The sequence below is a fragment of the Papio anubis genome, chromosome 10 (assembly GCF_008728515.1).
Source record: "Papio anubis isolate 15944 chromosome 10, Panubis1.0, whole genome shotgun sequence".
In the NCBI taxonomy this organism is placed as follows: Eukaryota; Metazoa; Chordata; class Mammalia; order Primates; family Cercopithecidae; genus Papio; species Papio anubis.
This window is the reverse complement of record NC_044985.1, coordinates 114,118,894-114,142,631: the sequence shown is the minus strand read 5'-3', so window position 1 is coordinate 114,142,631 and position 23,738 is coordinate 114,118,894. Positions and strand designations below refer to the sequence as shown.

The following is a 23,738-nucleotide window of genomic DNA, read 5'->3' as shown; positions in this document are numbered from 1 at the left end:
CAAGAACCCAGAGTAGCCAAAACAATCTCTGAAAAGAAGAAAAAAGTTGGAAGATTTATACTGTCTTATTTCAACACTTATTATAAAGCTACCCATATCAAGACAGTTATTGCACTGGCATAAAGATATATAAAGATCAACGAAACAGAGTTGAGAGTGCAGAAATAAATCCTTGTGGTTTCGGCAATTGATTTTCAACAAAAGTGCCAAGGCAATTAAATGAGGAAAAGATAGTCTTTTCAACAAATACTACATGTACAAAAATACGAATGTAGACCCTTACCTCACATCATATACATGAATCAACTCAAAATGGATCATGGATCTAAATGTAAGAGCAGGACTGGCTTCATGAGCATGTATCCTGTGCAGTCACAAACAACTCTGTGCTTAGTTTAGCGTTCTGCTTTCACTGTTCTGAAATCCTTAATAATTTGTGAACAAGGATCCCCCCATTTTTATTTTTCACTGTGTTCCCCAAATTGTGTAGTAATCTTCTAAAAGAGCAAAAATGGTAAGACTTTTGTAAGAAAATAAAGGCAAAAATCTTTGTGACTTTTGGTTAAATGAAGAGTTAGCTACAACATCAAAAGCATGATCCTTAAAAGAATAAATTGATAAGCTGAAATTTAACAAAACTGAAATCTTTTGTGCTTCAAGTATACTATTAAGAAAAAGAAAAGAATAGCTACAGTCTGGGAGAAAATATTAGCCAATTATATTTTCAGTAAACTACTTATATTCACATATGTAAAGAATTCTGACAGCTCAGCAAGAAGATAACCCAATTTAAAAATGAGCAAATGATTTGAATAGATATTTCTCCAAAAGACACATGGAAGATAATAAAGACAAGAAGAGATGCTCAGTATCATTAGTCATTAGAGAAAAGCAAATTGAAACCACAACAAAATACTAATATGCATTCATTGGAATGGCTATAAACACATACAATAATGAGTTTTAGCAAAGATGTGGAAAAACTGGAACCCTTACATATTGCTATAAAATGGCCTTTTGGAAACAGTGTAAGATAGATTTTGTGAAAGTTAACTATAACGTTACTGTTACTATAATGTTACTATATTTGCATTCAAGTCATTGTGTGGATATATGTTTTCATTTCTAGGTAGATGTTTAGCAGTTAAATTATTGAATCTTATAGTTTCACTTTGACTGTGTTGCTCCTCCCCAAGTCTGGCAAAGCGCCACATCAAGAGGGTTTTCCTGAGCTCAAAGTTTCTCCAGTGGAGGACATCCTGCTTCTGTAGCATTCTGTGCTACATCTTAGGAGGCCCACTTCTGTCTTGTCTCATGGGAAACAAAGGGGAAATCACTGCGGCTAGACCACCTGTGTTTGACTAGAAATGAAGAAGTGAGGGCAGGGCTCACAGTGGCCAGTGCGTGGATCACCATGCTGGTAACTGTGTTCCTGCCATCTGCACCCTAGCAGAGAGCTCAGCTAGCAGCTCTGCCCAACTGCAGAGGCAAGCTGGTGACCTTATTTGGCCAGGGAGCATAGTCAGCAATTCTAACTGGCTTGGGTGCCTAGTCAGCAATCCAGGCCAGCTACAGGGTTTAGCTTTCTGTCTTGTTGGACCAGGGAACCCCCAAAGAGATTCTGCCCAGCCTCAAAGCCTAACATATGTCCTTGACCAGGCAGGTAAGCAAGCCAGCCACTCTGCCTAACTACAGAGTATGGCCTCTAGCCTTGCTAACCAGGAAGCCCAAATAGTAACCCTGCCCAGCCTCAACAGCCAGCCAATGACCTGCATGGACAGTAAACCAAGCCAAGGACACCTCCCAACTGAGGGGCACAGCTTTGTGGCTCCAGCCAACCAGAAATCCCAGCCTATGGTCTGCAGCCATTTCCAGGCAGGGAGTATAGCCAGTCACCCTGTCCAATTGTAGAGCATATCCTATGGCCACTTAATCACACAGCTCAGCCGGTGATGCTGCCAAACTATGGGGTGCAGCCTGCAGCTCTGCCTAACCAGGAATTCCAAAGAATGATCCCATCTGACAGAAGAGCCCAGCTTGCAGCAAGCACCTAATTGTGGGGCATAGCCTGTGGCCCCACCAAACCCAGGCACCTGATAACAACACTGATTGACATTGAAGCACAGCCTGTGGTTCTACTCTGGAGGAGAACCCAGACAGTGACTCAACCCAGCTGCAAAACACAGCCTGCAACCCTGTCTAATCACAGAGCCTAGCCTGTGGTCCCATTGAACAGTAGCTTGAGGCCTTGTTCAATCTCAGAGGCCAGCCAGTAGCCCTGCCCAACAAAAGAGTCTAACCGAAACACTCAACAAACCATACAGGCCAGCTAGCGTCCCCAGCAAACACCAGAGAACAGGCAATAATCCTGCGCAACTAGAGATCCCAAAAGCAAACTGTGCCTATTCATGGATGCTACCAGCTGACCTGTCCAGAACTCCAGGGTATACTGACTATTAAAGGACTTTCCATGCCAAAGCAAACCTATAAAGGCTGGAAGAGGTTAGTGCTTCCTCAAATGTACAGACACTAATGTGAGGATACAAGGATCATAAGAAATCAGCCAAAATAAAACCCCTAAAAGAAATTAATAAGCTGTAATAACTGACTCTAAAGAAATGAAGGTCTATGAGCTAACTGACATTCAGAATAATCCTCTTTAAAAAGTTCAGTGAACTACAAGAAAACACAGATGGACAACTCAACAAAATCAGAAAACATATATAAACAAAATATAATGCCAATAAAAAATAGGAACCATTAACAAAAAAAAAAAACACAGAAATCCTAGATCTGAAAAATACAATGACTGAACTGAACAATCTAACAGAAAATTCCAACAGCTTACTTAAGCAGAAGAAAGAATCAGTGAACTGAAAGAGAGTTCATTTGAAATTATCTACTTAGAGGAGCAAAAAGAACAAAGAATGAAAATGAGTGAAAAAAGCCTATTGCATTTATGGGACACCATCAAGTGAAACAACATACAAACTATGGAAATTACAGAAGAAGAGAGAGAGAAAAATGAGCAGAAAGTCAATTTCATGAAGTAATGACTAAAAACTTCCCAAATTTGAGGAGAGAAATAGACATTTAGGTTCATGAGGTCTAAAGTTCCCCAAACAGGTTTAACAATACAATTCTACACCAATAAGTATTATAATTAAATTATCAAAAGACAAAGAGATAATTTTGAAAGCAAGGAAAGCATAACTTATCACATAAAATGGAGCCCTCATAAGACTAACAGTAAATTTTTCAGTGGAAACCTCCTCTTCTCAGCCCAGGAGGGATTAGGGTGACACATTCAAAATATTGAAAGAAAAAAAACCTGCCAACCTAGAGTGTTATACTTGGTAAATCTGTCTATCTTAAATGAAGATGTGATAAAGGTTTTTCCAAAAAAACAAAAGTTGAAGGAGTTCATCATCAGTAGACTTGTCTTACAAGAAATGCTAAAGTGAGTTCTAGTTCTTCAAGCTGCAATGAGATGATATTAGTTAACAACATAACAATATATAAATGTAAAAAACTCACCAGTAAAGGTAAATATTTAGTTAAAATCAGAAATCTCTTATATTGTAATGATTGTGCATAAATCACTTTCAATTCTAGCTTAAAAATTAAAAATCAAACATATTTAAATAAATATAACTGTAGTAATTTGGTTTTAGATACCCAATATAAAATATATGTAAATTGTAACATTAATCAATTAAAATGTGAAGGAGGAGAGAAACAAAAGTGTAGCGTTTTATATGTGGTTAAAGTTGTTAGCTTGAAATCAGATGATATAGCTATAAGATATTTTACGTAAGCTTCATAGTAACCACAAAGGAGAAACCTGCAGTAAAGAAATAAAATTAAGAGAAAGGAGTCAAAGCATATCACTTTAAAATTCATCAAATCACAAAGGAGTGCCACAAGGAAAAAAGAAAGGAAAAAAAAAAGAACTACAAAACAGCCAGAACACAAATAACAAAACAGCAATAGTAAGTTCTTACCTATCAATAAATGGATTAAATTCTTCAATCAAAAGAAATAGAGTGCCTGAATGGATTATGAAAACCCCACAAAATCCAACAATTTGCTGCATGTAAGAGATTCATTGTAGATTTAAGAACACATGTAGGCTGAAGGTGAAGGTATGGAAAAGATATTCAATGCAAAAAGTGACCAAAAGAAAGCAGTGATAACTATCTTTATGTTAGGCAAAATACACATTAAGTAAAAAGTGGCCACATAAGACAAAGAAGGTCAATATATAAGGATAAAGGGGCCCATTCATCAAGAGGATATAACATTTATAAATATTTTGACATATAGCATTGGAACACCTAAATAGCTAAAGCAAATACTAACCAATCTGAAAAGAGAAAGAAACAGCAATACAATAATAGTAAAGAACTTTAATACTTCACCCTTAACAATGACAGATCAATCAGACAGAAAATCATAGGGATTTTGATCTCAAACCAGACTTTAGATCAAGTGGACCTAAGAGATATATACAGAACATTTCATTGAAAAGCAGCAGAATACGCATTCTACTCAAGTGTACATATGTTAGGCCACAAAAGAAGTCTTAACAAATTCAAGAAGACTAAAATCATATCAAGTGTCTTTTCTTACAGCAATGGCATGTCTTTTCTTACAACATTACATAATGGTAAAGGGTGCAATTCAACAAGAAGAGCTAACTATCTGAAATATACATGCACCCAATACAGGAGCACCCAGATTCATAAAGCAAGTTCTTAGAAACCTACAAAGAGACTTAGACTCTGACACCGTAATAGTGGGAGACTTCAACACCCCACTGACAGTATTAGACACATCACTGAGTCATAAAATAAACAAAGATATTTAGGGCCTGATTCAGCTCTGGATCAAGTAGACCTGATAGATACCTACAGAACTCTCCACTCAAAAACAACAGAATACACATTCTTCCTATCACCACACAGCAGTGAAAAGTTGATCACATAATCAGAAGTAAAACCTACCAAGTCTGAATCATGAAAAAACAGATAATCTGAAGAGATCAATAATAAGTAAACTGATTGAATAAGTAGGAAAAAAACCTTTCCACTAAAGAAAAACCCAGGACCAGATGGCTATGCTGGTGAACTCTACCAAACATTTAAGAATAAATTAATACAAATTCTTCCAAAACAAATGAAGAGCAGGGAACACTTCCAAACTCATTTTGTGAGCATTGCCTTGATACCTAAGATTAGGGCACTATAAGAAAAGAAATTTACAGGCCAATATCTCTAATATACATAGAAACAAAAATTCTCAACAAAATACAACCAAACCAAACCAAATTTAACAATGCACTAAAATGATCACTCACTATGATCAAGTGGGATTTATCCCTGAGATGCAAGGATAATGCAACATGTAAATCAATAAATGTGATATTCAACATTAACAGAATGCAGGAAGAAAATTATATGAACATTTTAATAAATACAGAAAAAGCATTTGAAAACTTCAGCATCATTTCATGATAAAGAAAACTTTGACAAATTGGGTATAAATGATATATACCTCAACACAATAAAGGCCATGTATGACAAGCCCATGGTTAATATCACAGTCAATAATAAAAAGCTGAAAGCTTTTTTTCTAAGATGAAGAAAAAGACAGCAATGACCACTCTTGCCATTTCTATTCAACACAGTACTGAAAGTCCTAGGCAGATTAATTGGGCAAGAAAAAGAATTTAAAGGTATCCACATCAGAAAGGAAGAAGTAAAATTGTCTCTGTTTTCAGATGACATGATCTTATACATAGAAACTTTATAAGACTCTATTAGTCTTAGATTTAGATTATGGAGGCTAGGCATGGTGACTCAAGCCTGTAATCCCAGCACTTTGGGAGGCCAAGACTGGCGGATCACTTGAGGTCAGGAGTTCGAGACCAGGTTGGCTAACATGGTGAAACCCTGTCTCTACTAAAAATACAAAAATTAGCTGGGTGTAGTGGCCCGTGCCTGTAATCCCAGCTACTCAGGAGGCTGAGGCAGGAGAATCACTTGAATCCAGGAGGTGGAGGTTGCAGTGAGCCAAGATCACACCACTGCACTCCAGCCTGAGCCACAGAGCGAGACTCTAAAAATTTTATATATATAAATATATATGTTACATATATATTATATATATTATGAAATCTAAAAAGGTTGAATCATAGAAACAGACAGTCAAATGGCAATTGCCATGGGCTGGGAAGAATGGGGAAATACTGGTCAAAGGGCACAAAATTTCTGTTATAAAATTTCTTGGTATTTTAATGTGTAGTATAGGGACCATAATTAACAATAATGTAATATACAATTGAAATTTGCTAAGAGAGTAGATCTTAAACATTATCACACACACAATCGTAACTCTGTGAGATGAATATTTTAACTAACTTGATTGTGGTAATTATTTCACAATATAAACATATATGAAATCATCATGTTGTACACCTTAAATTTATACAATTTGTCAACTATAACTCAGTATCACTGAACAAAAGAAGAGAAAAATGTAATCACAACTAAATATTTTCACTTTAGGTAATTTTTTCATTCAAGCAATTTATATCATGTTCTGTGTTCCTAAAGTATTGACTATATTTGCACATTTAGATGATTTCTGCAGGGTGACAAATGTGTTCTTAAGCTTCAGTTACGATTTTAACTGAAATACGTACATTCTCCACACCCCCATAAATAAATAAGTAAACAGTCTTACATGCATTTTTTTAAAAAGCTTGTCAGTGTAGAGAGTGAATATTTAACACTTTTACCTAGATATATTTTCACCAAAATCTAGCACATCAAGGACCAAAATAACAAATCATAAAGATTTTAGAAAGTAAAAGCAGCTTAACCACAAAGGAATGAAAACCTGATTAAAGTTGGAATTTTCATAAAGGTCGCTGAATGCAAGAATACAATGAAGAAAAATGGCCAAATTTTTAAATGAAAACTCATTTTGAACCTTCCCAAGTACTCACCCAAGTATGAAAGTGAAATAAAGATATTTTTAGACTACAAGGACTCAAAAAGTTTATGGATGGGATAGGATGAGGGAGAAGGGAAATAAAATCAAGTTACAGTTTTTAGTTTAGGAAAAGATACTAAGTGACTCCAGACATTCATAGAACAACAGTCTTTTAATTGTTCACTAAAATTAATCTCTTTAAATCCGTGGCAAGGATGTATTGGAGGAAAAAATATGGATCAAAGGAAAAGCAATCAATCCAAAGACAGGCAAGAAAGATGACAGAAAAAAATAGAAATTCTTTTGACGGAGTCTCATTTGCTGCTCCAGGTTGGAGTGCAGCGCCAGATCTCAGTCATCACAAGCCCTCCGGTCGATACGACTCTTCCTGCCCCAGCCTCCCCGAGTAGCTGGGACTACAGGCGCCCGCACCTCACCTGGCTGGTTTTGTAATTTCTTTTAGGTAGAGACTCGGGTTTCACCGGGTTAGCCAGGATGGTCTCGATCTCCTGACCTTGTGATTCGCCCGTCTCGGCCTCCCAAAGTGCTGGGATTACAGGCTTGAGCCACCGCGCCCGGCCAAAAATAGAAATTCTTATAAATATTCATTAAAAAATAAGATAGCAAGAATATATACAGAGTGGTGATAAAAATAAATGCTAATAAAATAAAAATGATTCATAAAACATAGAGATACCTAAATTGAATGAACAGAATTCAGCTATATGAAAAATATGAAAAATAAAACAACACATGAAAAACAAAACAACACATGAAAAATAAAACAACTCAATAAGATTAAAAATGAAGGAATTAGAAGACATACGATATGGTTTGGATCTGTGTCCTCACCCAAATCTCATGTTGCATTGTAATCTCAAATGTGGGAGTGAGGCCTGGTGGAGGTCATTGGATCATGGAGGTGTTTCTCATGAATGGTTTAGCACCATCCACTTGGTGCTGTTCTCCTGATACTGAGTGAGTTCTTGAAATTCTTGCTGCTTGTTTAAAAGAGTGTAGCACCCCCCATCTTGCTCTTGCTCCTGCCGTGTAAGACGTGTCTGCTCCCCCTTCATCTTCTGCCAGCCATGATTGTAAGATTCCCAAGGTTTCCCCAGAAGCCAAGCAGATGCCAGCATTATGCTTCCTGTACAGCCTGTGAAACCATGAGCCAATTAAACCTCTTTTCTTTATAAATTACCTAGTCTCAGGTGTTTCTGTAGAGCAGTGCAAGAACAGACTAATACAACATACCAGGCAAATGCAAAATAAAAGAGAGCTCTGTGGCAAAACTGACATCAGAAACAAATAGAATTTAGACTGAAAAGTAATACAAATGGCACAGAAGGTTATTTCATACTGATAAAAGGTATATTCTACCAGTCTATGTAGTAGAAGTCATGATCTGTAAGAAAATTGCTTTAAAATATTGAAAGGAAAGTCTGACAGTGATATAGGAAAACTGAAAAACTCCCAATTGTGGTAAAAAAATGTTAAGTCATCTCTGTTAGAAGTTGACAAGTCCAGTAAGCCAAAATTAAATCAAGTAAAAGATTTGAATAAAATAATGAGCATTCTGGGTTATTATAAAATAATCTTGACTGCATTATGCCCCTATTACCATAAAACTTCCATGGGGAAACCTCCCAATCCCATCATGCATCTGATGCCATGGCAATTCTGGATTAACCACATTTAGTAAAGAAAAAAGTGGTAATCCAATTCTGGGAACTGCCTGCCCATTTCCCAGAAAATCCCTCCCCTTATGATGGAATATTCCACACCTTCATTATGCTTATCTGTATAGTATGTGAGTCCTGGCAATGTTGGGTGCAGCTCATTCTTTTGAGCACACTCACAATCCTCTCTTGAGTATGCACTTACTTTCACTCTGTGATAAATCTTATGTAATTTCAGTTTGGTCTGGCCTTCAGATATTTTTCTGGGGTGAAGACAAGAACCTGTATCAGCCCACTGGTAACACCATTATTGATACCATCGTTTTGTAGGGAAGAAACAAGGCTTGCCCCACCTCCATATCTATGCAGTGGCAGAGCTGGACTTCACACCACCCCTCTCCAATCATTCTAGTGTCGATCGATCCTCCCCCCTCCTCTACTAACTCTCCCATATGGCATTAGTCACTACACTCTTAATCATTACATTATATTGCCTTTCAAATGTGGCAAAGCCTCAAAACTGACTATGCACTAGGCCACAAAAGAAACAACAGACTCTCACAAATGGAAATTCTAAAAAACACATTTTCTAACCACAATGTGATAGGATCAGAGTAAACAACCAAAGGACAGAGGACGACTTCCCCAACTCGCTCCATTGAGAAATTTTAAAAACTGCTTCCAAACACTTCTTAGGTTAACCAGGAAGTCAAAATTGAAATAACAAATGGCTAAGAAATAAACTCCAATGAAAACATTATTCATTATAAAGGCCAAATGTTTCCAAAGTGGCACAGAGGTGAACATCCGTGGCCTAAAATGCATTTATTAGAAAATAAGAAACACTGACAAGTAAATTAAGTTTTAAAGCCAGGTATCAGAAACAGAACACAAGGTAATCCCCTCAACAAAGTTGAAGTAAAGAATTAGGAAAGAAAATATATAGAAAAATATAAAAATGTTAAGCAAGATTTAATTATACCTCAATCAAAAAATAAAAGTAATGGATCAATAAAATCAAAAAGTGGTTCATTGAAAAGACCAACAAAATGGAAAGACTGATCAAAAGAACAAAGGAAAAGACAATCATAAACAATGGTAGGAGTTTAATAAATGATATGTCTTCAGAGAAGGAAAGAATTAAAACTTTATAAAAGAAGTTCCAACACAACTTTCTACCAATGAATAAGAGAATCTAGGGAAAATGTTATGTTTTAGGACAATATAAATGATAAAAACTGCCTCAAAGGTCAGCATAAGAACTAAAAATAATAGAAGAAATGCATAATACGCTTACAGACCTACCCTAAACTACATTCCCCCCACACCTACACACAGACATCGGTTTCAAACCATTTAATGGACAATTTTTAGCAATCCTTCAAGGAACAGGTAATGTCTGTAGTAAACAAACTATTCACATATACATATAAATTTAATCACTCTCAATTATTTCATAAGGCTGTTATAGTTTCGATACCAACGTCAGACAAATATAAAATAAAAACTGCTGCTTAAAAACACATAAGGTAAAATCCCACAATAAAATATATGTAAATCCAACACAGGAATGGATGAAAAAATCATGTGACATGACCCCGTAGGTGTTATCTCAGGAATTCCAGGACAAATCACATTAGAGAATTGATCTATGTATTTCGTTAAGCCTGGCAGGTTGAACACACCTGCATTCATCTTTGTTCCCTGTGAAATCCCGTGAAACCACCTGTAATAGAGAGTTACAGACAGAAAAGCAACAAGAACCAGGGAACAGGGGAGGAAAAGGACATCAAATAAGAGATAACCAAACATTTCAGAAGATAGGTGCGTACATGGCAGCTAATTTCACAGAGTGAAAGAATAAATACCAGATTCCTTGCTGAGGAAATGCTGACAAGGAGTAAGCCCATGTATGCTTTTGAACTCTGGAAGTGGTTAGGAATTAGAGGCACTGTTCCTTCAGAAAATAAATTGGGAGATGAAAATCAAAATGGGGCACAGTCAATGAGAGGCATTCCTTACACATAGCTTCTAATCAGATTTCTAGTGTCTCGTTCCAAAATGTGAATGGACACTTAATGGACACTTGATGAATTCTTTCAGGACAAGCAAATAACGGAGCAGGAGCAGGGGAAAGAAACTTGGAAGAAACAGATGCAATTCTAAAAATCATCATCCTCATTAGTAGAGAGAAAATATTGGATTTCTTGAAACAACAACAACAAGATGCTATAAATGAAAAACAACTTTTTAAAAGGGCTTTCGGAAATTAAAAATATGATGGCAGAAATTTTTAAATCACTAGTAGAAATGAAGGTCCTAAGAAAATGTCATAGAAGGTAGATTCAAAAGAAGAAGACATACAAGATTGTCAAGGAAAAAAAAACAAGAAGTCTCTAGAGGATCAACCTAGGAAACCTAATATCCAACGAACAGGAATTCCAAACCATAAAAGAGAGAGACAAGGCAGAAGGGAGAAAACAATTAAATAATATCACAAGCAAAATGATGAGAATTGAAATAAACTGTTCTCCATTTGAAAGGGCCCTGGAGAACTAAGCACAACAGCCACATCAAGGCAAACCATCATGAGAATTTAGAATCAAAGGATTAAAGAGAAGAGCCAGAAAGTTTCAGAGAGGCAAAACAGGTGACATAGAAAGACAGGATCAAGAATCAGAATGGGGGTCGGGCGCGGTGGCTCATGCCTGTAATCCCAGCACTTTGAGAGGGCGAGGAGGGTGGATCATGAGGTCAAGAGATCGAGACCTTCCTGGCAAACACGGTGAAACCCTGTCTCTACTAAAAATACAAAAAATTAGCCGGACGTGGTGGCAGGTGCCTACAGTCCCAGCTACTTGGGAGGCTGAGGCAGGAGAATCACTTGGACCTGGGAGGTGGAGGTTGCAGTGAGCTGAGATTGTGCCACTGCACTCCAGGCTGGCAACAGAGTGAGACTCCGTCAAAAAAAAAAAAAAAATCAGAATGGCATCCGACTTCTTATTAGCAATGCTGAAAACTGCAAGGCAGTTAACCAAATTAATTTCCAAACTATACCTTTAGACTTACCAAATTTTCATACAGTTGTGAGGTTTAAGAATACATTTTTTTTCCAGATATGAATGATCTTAAGATATATACCTTCTATGAACTCTTAGTCAGGAGGCTACTGGATAATGTGGTAAGCCAAAATGAGATAGTAAAGCAAGAAAGAAGATACATGTAATCCATAAAACAAGACCCAGCACAGGAGAGATGTCAAGCTTCAGAAGGTCAGTCTTGGAAGCTGAAACTAACCAGAGCTAATTGGATCAGGAGAATGGGTGGCTCCAGGAGGGCTCTCCCAAGAAAATAAAATGGAATTGATAAATTACACAATGTGCCTCACTGTCTTGAGAAGAATTTTAGAATTCTGCAGGGTGCCTGGGAAGAATTCATAATGAAGGCACACAAAATCCAAGCAAATATGTAAGAGGGCAATAGTTATTTTTGGGAAAGATGTTGCACAGGAAAGGAAATGTGATCATAACATAGTGTATGACTTGGTTATGAACATCATTTAAATAACTATCATAATGATAACACTGATTACTGATGAACCTCAAACTGTGATGTATTACGAGAATGGATGGGGAATGAAAAAGAGTGTCAGGGGAGAAGTCTTCATCTTATGCCTTATTATGTGAACAGGAGAATGAAAAAGAGTGTTAGGGGAGAAATTTTCATCTTCTGTCCTATTATGTGAACAGATTAATGACTGGAACTTGAAAAATTACAAAGAGCTGTATCCGCATGTCATTTCAAACTACAGAAATAAGTACAGAAGGAAGAGCTAAAAGGTTAAAGATAATCCATCTGGGAAACTGAACACAGACTGGGGAAGATGGCCAAAAGAGCTACTTCTGTTTTTTAAGGTCTTGTTGACTGTTTGATATTTTAATCTCTTTATGCATGCTTTACTTTGGAAAAATTATCAAAATTAATAGAAGTAAAATGATATGATTGCCTCAAAGATTCTTTGGCAAGCATTTTGATAAATATCCTATACATGGTCTTGATTTAAAAAAAATAACTTTAGTAAACCAGAACAGATAATGTCCTTAACTTGATAAAAGGCATCTGTCAGAAAGTCTCAAGTTAAGCATTGTAAGTGTTCCTCGAGCACTGGAACAAAACTAGAATGCTCATTTTTGTGTTACCATTCAGTATTAAACTGACAATCCTGCCTAATATACTAAGGAAAAAAGAAAGAAAAAAAAGTAAGATAAAGAAAAATATACAGGCATAAATTCTGAAAAAGAGCAGACAAAGCTGCTATTTTGAAGATGTGATTATTTCACCGGAAAATACAAGACAATAATAGGAGGGAGAAGACCACTTGGAAAGTCTGCTTGCACAAGGTCATCAAACTAAAACAAATAGATTTCCCCTGTGCCCGTAAGAAATAACTAGAAAATGTAAAAGGAAAACGAGTTCCTGATTACAAATACAATTTTAAAATGCCTAGCACTAAAGTGACCCAATAAGGACCCAAGTTCAAAAAATTATAAATAAGTGGAGAGATATACCGTGTTTCTAGCTAGGATCATTGGAAATTTTTAAAAATGTAAATTCTTGTTAAATTTATCTATTCATTTAGTGTCTCTCAGTTGGATCCCAGCAAGACAGGTTATAGAACACTACCTAGAAAATCATAGCAACTAAAACAGTTCAGTATTAAAACAAGAATAAAAAATATAACCATGGATTAGAACATGGGTCACCTATACAAATGTATACGTAAGAGAGAATTTAGTACCCTCGTTCCCTTTTATCCACAGGGGATGCTTCCAAGATCCCCAGTGGATGCCTGAAACTGCAGATAGTACCAAACTCTGTATATACTATGTTTTCCCCTATCTATACATAAATGAGGCACAATAAGAGATTAAAAATAATATTTAATAATAAAGTAGAACTATAACAATATACTGTAATAAAATTTATGTAAATGTGGTCTCTTTCTCTCTCTCAAAATGTTGTACTGTAGATATTAGCAACCTTAGCATGTGATTTTTTTTTCTTTCAGGAAATTTCACATTTTCACTTAAAGGAAGCACTTGACGGCTTCTCTTTGGCATATCTGAATTGCCAGCATCAGTCCTCATGTGCTTTGGGGCCATTATTGACTAAAATCAGAGTTCTCTGAACACAAGCACTGTGATACCATGACAGCCGATCCAATTACCAGGATGGCTACTCAGTGATTCATGGACTGGTGGTGTCCACATTGTGGATTGTGGATACGCTAGATAAAGGGATAGTTTGCATCCTGGGCATGATGGAGAGGGACAGCATGAGATTTCATCACACTACTCAGAACAGCAAGTAACTTAAAATTCATGAATTGTTTATTTCTGGATATTTCTGGAATTTTCCATTTAATGTTTTTGGACCATGGTCGACTATGACTAACTGAAATCCCAGAAAGTGCAACCGTGCATAAAGGAGGACTACTATAGTTAATAATGGCATAAAGATATCATATATCTAGCAGAAGTACAAAACCTTCAAAGAGAAAACATATATTTTAATAGAAAATATTTCTAAATTAATCTTATACTTGAGCCATATTCATGAGAACAGAAGCCATAATATTGTAAATATGTTGGCTCTCTTCGAACTGATCTATAGAGTCAGTGCAATTCCACACAAAATGCCAAGATTTTGACAGGCTAATTTGGGAACCCAAAGTTTAAGACTTTTGGAGGAAGAGGAAGAGATTTTGCCCTGTCAGATGTCAAGAGTTCCTGGGAAGCCTCCATCGCTATGGCAGTGTGGTTGGTACTGGCATAAGGAGAGGCTCTCACAGGCCAGGGGCAGAGAAAAGAGAACACAGAAACACACCCTGCCTCTATGGCCACTTGGTTCACAGTAAGTGGGGAAAAGGATAATATAATTAATGGTGTCATCAGAAAAATTGATAAGAATAAAAACAGAGTCTTCAAACTGCAGCTCAGACAAAAACAATTTGGTCTCAGACAAAATAGGAACCCTGAAAAAAATAAAAAGTGACTCTCCCAGATTATGACTGAGCAAATGGAATATTTAGGGTGAGCTGCTCTGGTCAAGCCTGCCCAGAGGTGCTGTAAAGCCACAGCAGGCACATGGAACACAAGATCAGATAGAATCAGTCTGGAAGAATATCTCAAAGATGCTAATAAGAATATCCCAAAGTTCTTAACAGTGCACAAAAACCTAAATAAAGCAAAACCATGAAGATTGAATGAGAAATTAACAAAATGTGGAATACAGGGGAGATTGCAGAGCTATAGAAACAAATTAAGATCCCTCCTCATAAATAAACACAATCAATTTTTTTAAGTTGGAAATTACAAGAAACAAGAAATCTACTAAAATATAGATGTATTAGTCCTTTTTCACACTGCTCTAAAGGAATACCACAGACTGGGTAATTTATAAAGGAAAGAGGTTTAATTGGCACACAGTTCCACATGACTGGGGAGGCCTCAGGAAACTCAAAATCATGGTGGAAGGTGAAGGAGAAGCAAGTATCTTCTTCACAAGCCGGCAAGAGAGAGAGAGCACAGGGGAAACTATCATTTACAAAACCATCAGATCTTGTAGAATTCACTCACTGTCATGAGAACAGCATGGGAGAAACTGCCCCCATGATCCAATCACCTCCCACCAGGTCCCTCTCTCAACACCTGGAATTTACAATTCTGATTACAATTCAAGATGAGATTTTGGTGGGGACACAGAGCCAAACCATATCACTAGATAATTGTCATGGAGGAAAAGTCTGAGACAACTATTATGAACTCAAAGTAAAAAACTGAAAAGATGAAAGCACCAGGGGGAATATAAAAGCTGTGAAGACTGAAGTTGCCCCAATGTAAGAATAATTTTGCCTAAAAATTGAAAAAGAAAATGTCAGAGATTTTAGAGAAGGAACTTTTCCTGAAACAAAGCCAGAATCGAATCTGCCACCTTAATACAAGAAAGACTTTAAAAACTGACATGGCTCACAGAGTGCCTCAGCAACTCTCCGCATCACTATATATAATGAGGGTGCATCTGTCTCATAAAATCTACGTCATAAGATGTTTATACATGAAATTTTAAGCTGTTAATAAGATAAAAGTCACCATATACAAATGTAAGGGAGAAGAAAAGTTTATTTATACTTTGCAGAATATTTAGTGAACTCTCCCATATCATGAAAAAAAGACAAACACCTCAACTGAATCACACCGGCAAAAAATAAACAAAAAAATGATAGAAGAGGAAATTTAATTGGTCAAGAAACATGAAAAACTGTTCAGCTTTCCACATTATCAGGAAAATACAAATTAAAACAAAATGCAATTCTTTATCACCTTTGCAAACTTTGGCTGTGTGCAGGAAGATAGTTCATCTCATTTTCTACTCGTGAAACACCTCCATTCAGCCTCCTAAAAAGACAATTTGGCAGGATCTATAAACAAGTAAACAACAGCACCCTTTGCTTCAACAATTCCACTTTTTAAGCTTTAGATGCAAGATAGATACTTGTATACGTGCAAAAAAAAAAAAAAAAGAAATATATAATCATTATTATAGCTTATTGACAAACGTGAACAATTTAAAACAATATAAATGCCCTTCAATTGGAGAATGGTTAAAAAATTATGCTACGTAAATTCTATGGAATAGTATGTGTAAAAAGAATGAGGTAGATCTACATGTATTAAGGTGAAAGATCTCTAAGATTTCCACCATTAAAATGAGTAAAAATGCAAAATGCAGAATAACATGTGCAATGTAATCCCATGTATTACAAAACAAGAACACAAATTATGTATTTACAAAAACATACTTCATACACATAAATGCATCAAAAAATATAAGAAAAGCTGTGCCCAAGACTCTTCACAGGACTGTGAAAGGAAGCTACAAGGTGAGGTGAGTGGTGAAGGAGATTTTTTCCTTTACATACTCCTCCACTGTTTGAAATTTTATGAGCAAGAATGTAATGTATTTCTTTTGCATTAAAAAATTTAAAAGATTAAAATCGCTTGAACCCAGGAGGCAGAGGTTGCAGTGAGCCAGGATTATGCCACTGCACTCCAGCCTGGCTGACAGAGTGAGACCCTGTCTAAAAAAAAAAAAAAAAAAAAAAAAAAGATTAAGTAATGTTTTTTATGAACTCATTACTAGAGAAAAGATAGGATTTCCACGTCTTTTCTGGTCAGAGGCATCCCCCATCTTGGGACAGGAAATTGAAGTAAAAATAAAAAATATTTAGTTTCTATCATCCTGGGCCTTTTTCTTCTTTTTCCTTCTTCGGATCCAGGTCAATTGTATCAGAACTCACACCCTGAGTCAGTCAAGGAAATAGCCCCAAAGCTGACTGAGGCCCCTTGCCAGGACAGGTGAAACCACAGTTTCCAGTGTTTAAAAGTAAGCCAGCTGTTTACCCTGGAGTGTCTATTTTCTAAACTACCTTCTTTGACATGACATATGTGAAGGCAGAGAAGGCAGAGGGATGTGAAAGTGTCCAGAGATCATGAGGAAATAATAACTCACAAATGACTGAAACTACTGTTCAGAATGTCCCAGCCAGTGGAGCAGTAGTTTCAAAACAAGAAAAGTCATCTGTGTTACGGCAAGCTGGACTCACACAAACAGCTGTCCTGCTGCACTTGTAAAAATCTGATTTCCTCATTACGTTCTCTTTTATTTCATTATATTACACTACCTACCTATGTTCTTGCAAAGCAGGACTAAACTAAAGTGAAGCTTTAGACAGAAACTGAACTAAATGCATGAAAGCTCCAATACTGCCAGAGATAAAGGTTAAAGGAAGAGAGATAAAGACTCACCTGGTACTCAGGTCGCTGCCCCCACCTGCCATCTTCCCACCCTAGGCCCTGCCTGGGTCTCAGAGCCTGGCTTATGAGCTCCCCCGTCAGCCCAGCCTGCATGCAGTGTGGCTGCCCAGACCCAGAACAGGAAGTCGGCCGACAGACTGACTCACCCTCACAGGTTTCTGCCCAAATGGGGAAAAGAGAAGTGAAAGTATTTTTTTAATCTCCTGCTCGGCTACAGGCACTGTGTTTTCCCCCTTTTTTCACTCCAAGGGGTTCTCAGCTTTTCTGAAATGTGGCAGAGGGTTGGAGGAGAGGCCTGACAAGCAGCAAGACCTGCAGGACCAGGGAAGGAGGGCCCAGGGGACGAGCAGGGCCAGCTCCCGGAAGTCCACTTGTTTGTGCAATAGACAGCAAAAAAAAAAAAAGTCCATGAACCAAAATTGTCCTTGGGAGTTCTGCCCTCTAAGAGGGGGCATAGTTTACATGGGAGCTGTGGGGAGACTCCATGTTTGCCCCTTCCCCTTGCTGAGATGGCTGGGGCCGTGGGGGTTGGAGGGTTGGAGGGTAAAGCCAGAAACTTTGAATCTTCTCTCAAGCCCATTGGAGAGCCTAAACTAGACTAAGGTAGGTCTCAACATTGGGACCCAGGGCTGGAGAGAACCAAAATGCTTGGCATTATAACCTGGGGAGAGTGTTCTTAGCCTTCCTGGAAATCAGCCAGAGGTAAGAGAGAACTGTCCACACCCCTGGGACCAGAGGCTGGAGCCAGCATGATAAGAAAGGCAAACATTTTAGGTGCAAGGGTTTAAGGAATCTTGACTATGGGGACACCTTGGAACAGCCAGGGCTGAAGAGGCATCTGAACTTCGGAGAATTCACTGGAATCTTGAGAGGACAAAAGCTTCTCGCTGGAGGAGGATGGGGGTTGGAACCCAGATGATGTAGACATGGAAAGGCAGGGTGGCTCCTGCTGGGGGATCTACCTCTGCCCAGATTTTCCATTTAGATTCTGATGCCAGTGGGATTGTTGGAGGTGGAAATGTAATTACTGCTGTTGGAAGGGAGTGAATCCTTGGAAAATGGGCTTATGGGAAGAGGTACCCTGATAGGGGAGGAAGAGGCTATGGGTGAAAGATTGTAGGGAGTCAGAAAGACAAGGTTAGCATTGGATAACACAGGAAATCCCTCTAACGACCTTCTGAAGGTGAGGACCATTCATGAGAAACCCCGAGGAAGCCCTCAGTCCTTGTGCAGCATCAGGAGGAAACAGACTGGCCCAGGGCCACCCCTGAGTCCACATCATCACGCAGAGTCCTTCAGTTTGATCCCCTGTTGTATCCACAGCTGGACATGCGCAGATCCCTGTCCCCTGGTAACTGACGGGCACCACAGGCTCCTGGTGGCCCATGGACGCCACCTCACGCCTCCTTCCGAAGGCCACCCAGCCAGCAAGGCCTGCCACGGACACATCGTGAGCACGCACAGCGAGCAAGGGGCCAGTGACCGCAATGAACACAGTCATCTTCCTGTGTTCCCGTCCATGCGGCCACCCCGTGCTCCTCCGGGCTCTGCCCCTGCCGGGCCAGCGTCCCCTCTCCCAGCCTTGTATAGTGCTGCAGCCTCTTTAGGGCTGGGTGGAAACAGAAGCTGAAAATCCTCCTCTTACCAGGATTCTAGCTCACCAAACACTTCAAAATGTGTGGTAGAAGCACCATAGTTGCTTCTAAATAAAGTTGAACTCATGTAAGGACTAGATTCTAAGATCATTTTGCCATTTGGCAGCTCATGAGCCCCAACAGGGCACCGCCCACCCTCTGTTCACCCTGCCAGGGGTGGGGAACTCTGCCCTTCACTCCTCCTGATCCCTGTCCTCTTCCCTGTGAGCTTCATTCCATCTAGACTCCCAAGGTAGTCCTGCCTTCTGTACTTCCCCCTGCACCCTGAGGCCCTACAGGTGTGGTCCTTGCAGGGCACACGGATGTGACTCGATTCTAAGCAGTTGAAAGCATTCAAAAATAGTGGGCAAACGGCAAAAGCAGGTGGCATGGAGTGAATTAGAAGACACGAGATTTCATGCAATGTGTTTCATACAGACAAGTGTGGCAATGTCCCCCACCCCAAAATCCAGTCTCCCTGAATGAGGGGAGGGAGCTTCATCTTCCTCTACCCCCAAGGTGTAAGAGTTAAAGAAAGGGGAAAGAAACATGAAAAGTGGCTCAACAGTTAAAGACAGGTTTATTTTGGAGAATAAACCTGAGAAGGGATTCTGGATGATTTCAGTCAGGAGCACTTTCTTTTACAGACTGAGGGTATTTAAGAGTTTAGGAAGGAGAGAGCTTATGGCAGCCTTGGAATATTTCTGTGTGAGGGAAGGTTTATTGTGGGGTTGGAATGTCTCTGGTCGGAGGGGAGGTTGTCTCAGGGTTGGCATGTTTTTGGCTGGAGGGGGGTGGTTTATCTTAGGGCTGAAATGTTTCTGGTTATACTGACATTAGCCTTTAGGCTGATGTTTTGGGGCTGGATTTAGGCGATTTTTTAATTCAGGGGAACTTAAAATGGTGGTGTTTGTCCAAAATGGCGATGCTCCTGCTCTGTCAATTCAGTCCTTGTAATTATAAAAGGATGAGGGGTCGCCTGTTTTTTTTTTCTGGCTACTTCCTGCTGGGGAGCATGGTGTGGCGGGTTCTTTGGTCATGGATTTACTGTAGGAGTAATGCCATTCGTGGATGTTTTTGGGTAATTGTCTGTGAGGTGGCCATGATCCTGTCAGTTAAAAATTTTTGAAAAAGGTGAATTAAGCAGGTTAAGAACGTTAATTCTAGGCATATTATTAAGAGAGGGCCCAGGAATGAGATGACCCATGTTATGATTTTGTTCCTAAACCAAGAATCTATTTGATTGTTTTAATGTTCCCTTAGCTTTTTAGCTCTTTCTTTAAGATTTTCAGCAGCATCTTTTACTAGGCCCTATTGGTTGAGATAGAAGCAACATTTCTTACCCAATGAGAGGCAGAGGCCCTCTTTTTTAGCTACTATAAGATTTAATCTGCTTCTATTTTGGAGGACTACTCCAGCCAAGGAGTCTAGTTGGTCTTAGACTTTTATAAGGCTTTGGGTTATATTTTTAATAAACTCTGTAGTTCTATTCAGAGATTTGAAGTATGTTAAGGAGGTGGCTAATCTGCCTGTTTGCAGTTCAAGCCCAGAGGTTATACTTAAGGCAGCCATTAAAGGAATGACTTGTATGGCCCTCTTTTTTTTTTTTTTTTTTTAAATATATTGGACAGATGGAATGGGTAAAGATTGATTAGGAGGAACTAGTCCAGTGGAGGGAAAAAGATAAACTAGGGTGTAGATTCCAGTCCAGTTGGTGGGGAGACAAAGATATGTGTTGGTGCCACACAAAAAGAATAAACCTTTGTTGTAAATACAGGTGGAGATATGGAAAGAAAATAAGTGAATTAAAGATGGGGTGTTTTGTTGTTGTTGTTGTTGTTGTTTTTTCCTGTGGCTCATTACTCCAGGTAGACAAGGAGGAGGCTAGGGAGACACCCACTATAATAGAGATATAGGAAGAGTTATTTTTTACACATTTAATGCAATCGGATGTTGCACCATTGATATTGAGCCATGGGAAAAGGTGGGCACTAGGAGCAGCACAAGTTAGGCTAGAGACATTGGCTGAGGGAGAGGCTATAAAAGGAGCCGGTTGCAGAAATGCTCCGTTTGATTCAGGTGATACTTGGAAATTAACCTGGTTAGTTTGATGGTCAGGGGGGTATTTAACAATGATAGTGCGGTAGCATTGGTTAGATGTCAAGGATCCTACAGGGAAATTTCCCTTAGAGGCTAAAAAGCAAAGTGAGGCTTGTTGTAGAAGTGGGGGTGTATTTAGTTATGGGCCTTTTAATGGGAGGGCCTTGGGACTTGAGGCATTGTGAGGAGTTGTAGGAGGTTTGAAATAATTTGTTGGCCTGATTGGCCCTGGAAGTGAGATAGTCACTAACCGGGGTGTCAGCTTTTTTTAAAAAGGAAGCTCCTTTTTGGAGTTTATAAATTGCAGTTATGTTTCCCGTTAAAAGGTCATGAAGGGGTGTAGGAAGGGCTGTGTAAGCTGAGGAAGACAGTGACAAGCACATCAGCATTCTGGAGCAAAGGAGGGGTTAGCTTGAAGCAAAAGGGATTGTGTAGGGTTTAGAGAGCATTTGTGTTTGAGAGCAGTGAGGAGTGGTTGTATTGGTAAGGTTCATGTGATTAGGGAATTTATACTGGAAGAAACAAGCAAAAAGAGAAAAAAAGTTATTTGGGTAGGAGTAAAGTCCTGGAAAGGTCATTGAAACCACAGGTCTCAGAGAACAGTAAGGAGCTGGTCAGGATGTATAATGGGAGCTTCATAAGGATACCACTGAAGGTCTATAACAAGGTTGTTCAGGAAGCAATGAAAATTTGGGAGAGAAAGAGACATAAGTGGCTTATGTGGATTTTTCCTCCTTTTCCTCTGGGACTTGGGTGAGGCGAAGGGAAGTGGATCCTGTGAAAATACAAGAGAAGGCTGAAGGGGTTTTAGATGTGGTTGTTTGGGTATGTGATGAAGGGAAGTCTGTTTTCTTGAGAAAAGTATGATGAAACCAGTTAGGGAGTCCCTGGAGTTTTGCTGCTGTGGGTGTGGTAAGGATGATCTGGTAAAGTCCCTTCCATTTAGGTGTAAGAGGGGAATTGGGGGTAGGATTGGGATTTTTTACCATAACCCAGTCTCCTGGCTGTAAGAAGGGATTAGAGGAGTTGGTGATGGGTTGTGGCAGGTATTGTCAGCATATGCCTAAATGAAATGGCAGATGGTATGTAAAAGAGGGGGAACAAGAGGGGTTGGTGGAGGTGGAGCTTGACCCTGAGGTGGAGCAGAAGGGGTAAGTGGTCTCCCATACATGAGTTTAAAGGGGCTGAGCATAAAGGTTTAAATGAGAGTGCTCAAATTTTTAGGAGGGCTAAAGGCAAAAGTGTAATCCAGTCTTTATGTGTTTGGAGTGAGTACCTGGTGAGCGTGTTTTTCAAAATGCCATTCATTTTTTCAACCTTTCCTGAAGATTGAGGTCAACAGGGATGTTTAGCTTTCATGTAATTTGTAGGGCTTGTGCAAGCGTTTGAGTAATTTGAGAAATGAATTTAGAACCATTATTACATTGAAAAGAAAGAAGCACCTTGAACCTGGGGATGATTTCTGTTATTTTATTTGGAGGTGATAGTAAAAGTTCGTTTGTTGGTTGTGGGAAAAGCCTTGACCCATCCTGAAAAGGTATTAACCAGAACTAAAAGAAATTGAACTTTTTTTTTACTTGGTGCATATGGGTAAAATTAATTTGCCATTCCTGTTCTAGAAAGTGTTCCCTGGCTTGATGGGTTGGGAAAGAAGGCGGTCTAGTGTTGGAGTTGGGTGAAGCTTTTTGGCAAATAGAGCATTGATGGGAAATGGCTTATAACTCTTCCTTTATATCTGGGATGAGGTGTGTATGGGAACTTAAGAAATGTTGTAGAGGGGAATGGCTAGTGTGCAAGAGGTTGTGAATGTCCCGTAGATGAGTTGTTCTTTCAGAGTCAGGCAGGACTAATTTGTTTTGTATGAACTAGTATAAGGGTTTGAATTGTTCCCCTGCCGTGATTAGTTGTTGTGTTTGGTATTCTGGATAAAAGGAGGGAATATGTTGTATGTGGAGAAATAAATATTGGGGAATTGGGTGATTGGTTGAGGCATGTTTTGTCCAATAGTCAGCTTATGGTTTCCTAAAGAATTGTAGCTTTTGTTTGATTGATGGCTTTTCCAATGGATAACTGCAACCTTTTTTGGAAGTAGAGCTGCCTTTAATAGATGATGGATGAGTTTTCCATTAACCCTTAGCTGTGAGATTGTCCTGCTTACTCTAAATTTGGGTATTGGAATAGATGATTTTATAGGCATATTTAGAATTGGTGCATATATTAACTTGTGTGTTTTTTGCTAGGGTTAGTGCTCTTATTAAGGCAACTAATTTTGATTGTTGTGCGCATGTGCCCAAAGGCAGGGGGGCAGCCTTTGTGACTTTTCTAGGCAGGAAAGAGTGGGTGTTATTATGATATTTTTTTTCAAAGATGGCATATCCTGCTTGGAGGGGAGGGTTTTTTGATGCACTGCCATCTATAAACCAATCTGGGGCTCCCCTTATGTGAGTGGA

General features: G+C 38.8%; 1 protein-coding gene across 5 annotated transcripts in view; it reads right to left on the bottom strand.

The window, feature by feature from the left end:
* Positions 1 to 17,700, bottom strand: part of SP140L (SP140 nuclear body protein like) — a 64,180-nt gene extending 46,480 nt beyond the window's left edge. For 2 of the 5 annotated variants that reach the window (XM_021924093.2, XM_021924094.2), the window contains exons 1-2: positions 17,546 to 17,700; positions 16,061 to 16,158 (exon numbers count right to left, since the gene is read on the bottom strand). In XM_021924093.2, the coding sequence (XP_021779785.2) occupies positions 16,061 to 16,158; positions 17,546 to 17,647 (200 nt within the window). In that variant the 5' untranslated portion in view covers positions 17,648 to 17,700. The remainder of the gene's footprint in view (positions 1 to 16,060; positions 16,159 to 17,545) is intronic. The other 3 variants (XM_021924091.2, XM_021924092.2, XR_002516300.2) reach the window with 2 other exon arrangements.
* Positions 17,701 to 23,738: the final 6,038 nt, after the last annotated feature.